This window comes from Salpingoeca rosetta (assembly GCF_000188695.1).
Source record: "Salpingoeca rosetta unplaced genomic scaffold supercont1.2, whole genome shotgun sequence".
NCBI classification, from domain to species: domain Eukaryota; class Choanoflagellata; order Craspedida; family Salpingoecidae; genus Salpingoeca; species Salpingoeca rosetta.
The window spans coordinates 1845085-1851493 of record NW_004754932.1 but is presented as its reverse complement, the minus strand read 5'-3'; the positions used below and the strand labels follow the sequence as shown (position 1 = coordinate 1851493).

General features: G+C 53.8%; 3 protein-coding genes across 3 annotated transcripts in view; 2 read left to right on the top strand and 1 right to left on the bottom strand.

Annotated features, from left to right (window-relative positions):
- Positions 1–41: 41 nt before the first annotated feature.
- PTSG_00968 (uncharacterized protein) lies at positions 42–3084 on the top strand. The gene is made up of 7 exons (XM_004998383.1): positions 42–698; positions 939–1065; positions 1302–1370; positions 1597–1770; positions 1989–2075; positions 2301–2535; positions 2826–3084. Exons 1-7 carry the CDS (start codon positions 526–528, stop codon positions 2861–2863), a joined length of 903 nt encoding a protein of 300 aa, XP_004998440.1. The 5' UTR covers positions 42–525; the 3' UTR covers positions 2864–3084.
- A 290-nt stretch (positions 3085–3374) lies between these two features.
- PTSG_00967 (MAK16 protein) lies at positions 3375–5802 on the top strand (the record flags this gene model as incomplete). The annotated part of the gene is made up of 7 exons (XM_004998382.1): positions 3375–3436; positions 3590–3633; positions 3768–3843; positions 4061–4301; positions 4786–5019; positions 5205–5482; positions 5715–5802. The coding sequence occupies 7 exons, from the start codon at positions 3375–3377 to the stop codon at positions 5800–5802; spliced, it is 1023 nt and encodes a 340-aa protein (XP_004998439.1).
- Positions 5803–6008: 206 nt separating this feature from the next.
- Positions 6009–6409, bottom strand: part of PTSG_00966 (uncharacterized protein) — an 8799-nt gene continuing 8398 nt past the window's right edge. The window contains exon 23 of the mRNA XM_004998381.1: positions 6009–6357. Within this exon, the coding sequence (XP_004998438.1) occupies positions 6332–6357 (26 nt within the window). The 3' untranslated portion in view covers positions 6009–6331. The remainder of the gene's footprint in view (positions 6358–6409) is intronic.

The window sequence follows — 6409 nt, the reverse complement described above, 5'->3', positions numbered from 1 at the left end:
ATTATCCTTCTTCCCCCCGTTTTTTTTTTTCTTTTTGTCGATTCGATGGGTGCGCAGACCGCGGTCGTGCGCAGTTCAAACCTCGTTCTGCGTGTCGCCCGCGGTCACCTGACTCGCACCACCCTGTGGAGCAAGCAAGCAGACAAGCAAGGCAAAGGCTACGCTAACGTGATCCACACGTCGCGTTGCAGGCACTGTATCTATTTGCCAAGCAAGCAAGCACGAACCTGGGATCAAGCCGTGAGATCGACTTTAAGCGTCCATCGGCCTTTGTACGTGTGATTGATTGCAGCAAGAACCCTCGAACACGAACAGCCACCTCACGTTCCTGAAACCCTTCCTTGAGGTTGTTGTTGTTCTTGTTGTTGGATTGATGTGAAGGCACTCGTCTAGCAGCCTCAGCAGACCTTGTTTCCACGACCTACAGCTCTCAATCTACTCCACGTCGATCTCCTCCTCCTCCTCCTCCAAATCCTGCCCCCTGAACTCTTCCATCCTCAACAACCAGAACCAGCACCCATCCACATGGATTTGGCTCCAACCCTTGCTGCCAGCCTCGTCGGCAGCAGCAACAGCAGCTCCTGCGAATACCAATGGGCCGACAAGTATCTCGGCGAGTGCGTCCACAACGAACGCCAGCTTGCGGGCCTCATCCTCGGTCTCAGCTCCATCCTCTGTTGGATGGTCGCACAAACTCCGTACGTTCATGCGCGTGTGCATGTGTGTGTGTGTGCCTGTGTGTGTGACTGTGTGTGTGACTGTGCGTGTGACTGTGTGCATGTGGTTGTGTGCATGTGGTTGCGTGTGTGTGCGTGTGAGGTGGCGTGCCTGTTGTGTATGTTGGGGTGTTGGTGCCATGCGTCCACACACTATCATCCATGTTGCGATCGCCGATTCACCCAAGTGCTCTGCTTCGCATTGTGCGTGCTCCCTGACAGGCAATTGTACAAGAACTTTCGTAACTCCACCGCTGAAGGCCTGTCCGGTGCTTTTCTTGCAGACTGGCTTGCCGGCGACATTACAAACCTTGTCGGCTGCATTCTAACCAAACAAGTCCCAACACAGGTGCGTGTGCGTGTGTGTGTGTGTGTGTGTGTGTGTGTGTGTGTGTGTGTGTGTGTGTGTGTGTGTGTGTGTGTGTGTGTGTGTGTGTGTGTGTGTGTGTGAACACGTGAGCAAGAGTATGTTGGTATGGTCGCGGGTGTTGTTGTTCCTTGGCTGGCTCACGTCTCATGCATGCTGGATGTCATCACCTTCGTCCTGATCCCTCCACCGCCCTCGTTCGGTTTTGCCATCTGCAGCTGTACACTGCGATATGGTTTTGCATCATCGACACATGCATGCTTGTGCAATGGCTGTACTACAACAAGGTACGCACGTGCAACCTGCATCTGCCACCCTCTGCTTCCTTTGTTCTTCGCATCTTGCTTTATCCCCTGCTCCCACACAACAAACAACGAAACCAAGAACCTTCATCCACGCTTACCCACCTCCCCCTCGTCTTCTTTGGAATTCTCCCTTCATTCCACTCGTCCACCCGGATCTCTTGATTCCCGCCACTTTTCTCCTTTGGGGTTTCCTTTCTGCACGTGGCAGTTCCGTCGCAAGCCGGGCAAGGTATATGTGGTGTACTCGGTCGTGTGCGTGCTGGCGCTGAGCCCACTGCTGATGAAGGCGCAGCAACTTGGCGGGGGCGACAGTTTCGAGGCGTCTGCATCGTCGTCAGCGACGCACCACGGACGCAACCTCCTCACCATCAACTCCTTCTCGGTAGGCGCGCGTGTGTGTAAATGTGTGCATGTGTGTGTGCATGTGTGCATGTGTGTGTGTGTGTGTGAGTGTGTGTGTGTGTGTAGGTGTGGTATCGTGCACTGGCTTTTGTTCATTGGCGCTCGTGTTGTCGCCACTGCTGATTCTTCATGCGTGTACTCACACCAATCCTTCCACTCTCACGCGCTTGTTATCACTGCCACCATGGCAATGTGCAGTCGGCCACCTCCATTGCGGGCTGGTCCATCGGATGGGTCTCCGGGCTCATGTACTTCACCTCACGCATCCCACAGATTGTCAAGAACGTACGTTTTGACTGTGTGTATGAATTGTGTGTATGTGTGTATGAATTGTGTGTATGTGTATGTGTGTGTGTGTCTGAGTGTGTGTCTGAAACACCATTACCTATCATGCTACCACTGCCTATCATGCCACACACCTTATTTTTACCATCCGCAAACTCATCTCTTCCCAACCGCATCCCCCCCCACACCCAATCCTTCATTACACCGACAAAACCACCACCGCAGTTTCGGCGGCGGTCGTGCGAGGGCCTGTCGCTGGCCATGTTCTGTATGGCCATTCTCGGCAACATCACATATGCGCTCGGCGTGCTGCTGCAGAGCGTGGAGAGGGACTTCCTCATTGACCACATGCCCTGGCTGCTTGGCTCCGTCGGCACCCTCATCTTCGACTTTACCATCTTCTGCCAGTTCCTCTGCTTTGGTGGCAACACCAGCGCCAGCGCAAATGGCAAGACCAAACGTACGTAGTCGCGCACGTTGCCCTCGTGATTGCAGTGTGTATCTGTGTGTCTGTGTGTGCGCGTGCGTGTGTGCTTGTATGTGTGTGAGGGTGCGTGTGTCTGTGTGTCTGTGTGTCTGTGTGTATGTGTATGCGGGTGTGTCTGTCTGTGTCTGTGCGTGCGTGTGTGTTTGTGCCTATCGGTGCGTGATTGGGTGTTTGGGTCTTGCAGTATGTCCTGCTCTTCATCACCACTCCTTTGCATTCAACTCACACCATCCATGCCTCCATCCACCGTGATCACCGTGCAGTGACTGAATCCGACCCGCTGCTGCAAACCATGCCATGAGCCCATCCCATCACGTGATTGTCATGACATAGGCTTGATTCCTCCTCTTGTTCTTCCTCTTGCTCTTCCTCTTGTTCCTCCTCTCGTTCCTTGCTCTTCGTGAGAGCGTTTAACGTGAATGTGTGTGATGTGTACGTGTGCCACTGTGCATTAGGATCTCTGTCTTCTTCATTCAGTGTGCGAGGTGGTGTTGTGGATAAAGTAAAGCAAACTCAAGCCAAGTCAACTCAACAAGCAAGCAAGCCAGCAAGCAAGCAAGCCAGCCAACAAGCCAGCCAACAAGCCAGCCAGCAAAGTCAAAACAACAGCACAGCCAAGCCGCGTGGGTCGATAATTGGTGTAAAATTTCAACCAATTTTCACAACCACGTGTTGGCACCAAACCACAAACACACACACACATACACAACACCAAAACCTTGACTGCCTCCACTCTCGTCTCCGACCACCCCCCATCCCGTCCGTGCGCTCTGCGCGTGTAAACAACAACCTCCCTCCCCCCCGACGCCACCATGCAGCACGACCAAGTGATCTGGAGCGTCATCAACAAGAACTTCTGCACGTTCAAAGCAAAGTACGCGCACGTGAATGTGTGTATGTATGCGTTTGGTGCGGGTTGTCCATGGTGCTGGTGAACATATCCACGCTTGAACGATCGCTGTCGCTGTCTTGTTCGTGCTATCGCGTTGCTTACTCGCTCAATGTGACACAATCTTGGCCTCAACAGAACTGTGCAGCAAGCATTCTGCCGTCACAAATACAACGTCACAGGTTGGCTGAGGCGTGCGTGCGCGGGCGTGTGTTTGGGCGAGTGTTTGGGCATGTGTGGATATGTGCTATCCTTTTCCAGCTCTGGTGGGTTTCGCTTGCGTGTCTCACACTTGTTCTTTCTTTTCTGTTCATAGGCCTTTGCAACCGCCGGTCATGCCCTTTGGCAAACTCAAACTACGCCACGATTCGCGAGCACAGAGGTGCGTGCGTGTGCGTGTGTGTGTCTCTGTGTGCGTGTGTGTGTGCGTGTGTGTGTGTCGTCAAACGTGTCGCTCGTCGTCGATTCCGTTTGACATTTCTGGACGTGACATGTTGGCTCCTCCTCTGTTGTGATCCGCCCCCGCCCTCACCCAACAATGGTCGGCTCAACCTTGTTTGTTCTCCCTGCGTGCATGTGTCGTTGTTTTCATTTTGCGTTCACAGGGAGGATATACCTGTGCATCAAGACGATTGAGAGGGCGCACACGCCAAAACACATGTGGGAGAAGATCAAGCTGAAGCAGAACTACGCCGAGGCGCTGAAGCAGATTGACGCACACATGCAGTACTGGCCGTCCTGGCTCAAGCTGCGTTGCAAGCAGCGCCTCACCAAAATCACACAGTATCTCATCCGCATGCGCAAGCTCGCCCTGAAACCACAACGCAAGCTCATCACCCGCAACAAGAAGGTCGGAACTGCACTTGTCTGCTCGTGCGCCTTCTCTCCCACTGAGCACGATGTGAAGCCCGCCGCATTCTTAGAAGCGGGGCGCGTTGACGTGTACAGCGAGAGTGTGTGTGTGTGAGAGTGTGTGTGTGTGAGAGAGAGTGTGTGTGTGTGTGAGTGGGAGAGACAGAGAGAGAGAGTGAGTGTGTGTGTGTGACTTGGTGAGAGAGAGAGAGTGTGTGTGTGTGAGTTGGTGAGAGAGAGAGAGAGACACACCACCCACCCACCCACCCACCACCACACACACACACACACACACACACACACACACACACACACACACACACACACACACACACACACACACACACACACACACACACACACAACTGAGCACTCAACTCAACTCAATTGTGCATGGTTTGCACCCACCCCCTTTCTCACCCTCCACGTGTTGCATCATTTACCTGTTTATGTGTCCATGTTGTGCAACTTTGCTGTATCAGGTTGAGCGACGAGAGGCACGGCGCGAGCTCAAGGCGCTCCGGGCCGCGCACATCAACAAGGTGATTGAGAAGGAGCTGCTTGACCGGCTGAAAGACGGCACGTACGAGGGCGTGTACAACTTCCCCGAGAACGCGTTCAACTCTGCGCTGGACAAGGAGGGCGAGGCTGATGAGGAGCCCGAGGACATGGACGAGGAGGACGAAGAAGACGAGGAGGAGAAGCAGGCCGACCCGGTAAGCAAAGCACTGGTGTTGTGCGTGCGTGCGTGTGTGTATGGATGCGTGCGTGTGTGTGCGTGTGCGTGTAGATGTGTATGACTGTGCCCATTTGCGAGCTACCTTTATGTCTCCAAATTTTGCTGTCTGACACCCATGCTCACATGCACGAACCACCACCACCACCATCGTTGATGTGGCAGATGGCGGCTGACGAGTTTGTGGCGGAGTATGAGGAGGATGAGGAGGACGAGACCAAGGACATGGAGGATTACGATATGGAGGAAGGCCTTGACGAGCTGTTTGCAGACACAGATGAAGATGAGGAGGATGGAGAAGAGGGAGAGGGCGAGGATGATGATGAGGAGGAGGATGATGACGAAGGTGATGGCGATGAAGAGGCTGAAAGCCGAGCACAGAAGAAGCCAACAAAGGAGGAGCGGCAACAGGCGCTCGCCAGCGCTGCCGCCCTTCTCCTGCGGTGCGTGCGTGTGCGCGTGTTCACGTGCGCTTGTGGTTGTGCTTCTCTGTGTGCGTGTTGCCGTGCGTATGTGACTGTGATTGTGATTGTGATTGATTTCTCATGCGCGCTGCTTCTGCTCGTCGTGTGCCCCCCCCCCCAATTCCCCCCTCTTTTCAATCTCTCTTGTTGTTCATACTCACCGATGACCTTGTCCATCTGCTACTCCCTCCTTTTCGTTGTTTGTTTGCAGCCGCAAGGCGCGATCGCGCGTGTCCATCGAGTACGAGAAGGAGGCCGAGACCGGCGCCCAGCACTCCTCAAAGGACTCCTCGTGGTAGACTTGCACATACACACACACACACACACACACACACACACACACACGTATTCACGCATGCACACAAGTTCTTGTTGCGTGTGTTTTTCCGCCTTTTGGCTTTCTTGTCGCACTCTGCACGTGCGTGTTGTCGACACGCTCGTGATGCCCTTGACGTGCATTCTTGTGTTCTTGTATCATCGTGTTTCAATTGCACAGCCGGTGCATCTTGTCTGTCTCTGTGTATTCGTTTGTGGGTGACACGTCTTCAACGCGCACCCACGCGGGTCAATAAATCTCCCTTGATCTCTCTCTGTTTTGTGCGCTCGCACACGCTGAAATCACGGATAAGAACAGAACAGGGCAAGAAGCAAGAGCATGTCAAGCCATGTGGGGCGATGAATGATTGATTTTTTGGCTGTTGGGGGGGGGGGGGACGGGATCTGGCCAGGCGCATTGCAAGCAAAAGCATCAAGAAGCCATGTCGACTTTATCCCTGTGAAGTTGTGGTGATGGGGACAGGTACCAGCAGGGGACTGCTGGTGCATTGTTCACTTGTGACGACGACGTGGGATCTCTGTCAACGTGTGTGTGTGTGTGCCAGAGAGAGTGTGTGTGTCAGAGAGAGA

What these genes read in the sequence shown, in the direction of transcription:
- PTSG_00968 (XM_004998383.1), top strand. Translation starts at nt 526, where the DNA reads ATGGATTTGGCTCCAACCCTTGCTGCCAGCCTCGTCGGCAGCAGCAAC. An exon ending in AATGGCTGTACTACAACAAG is followed by an intron (nt 1,371 to 1,596) that starts GTACGCACGTGC and finishes TGCACGTGGCAG; the next exon opens with TTCCGTCGCAAGCCGGGCAA. An exon ending in TCCCACAGATTGTCAAGAAC is followed by an intron (nt 2,076 to 2,300) that starts GTACGTTTTGAC and finishes CCACCACCGCAG; the next exon opens with TTTCGGCGGCGGTCGTGCGA.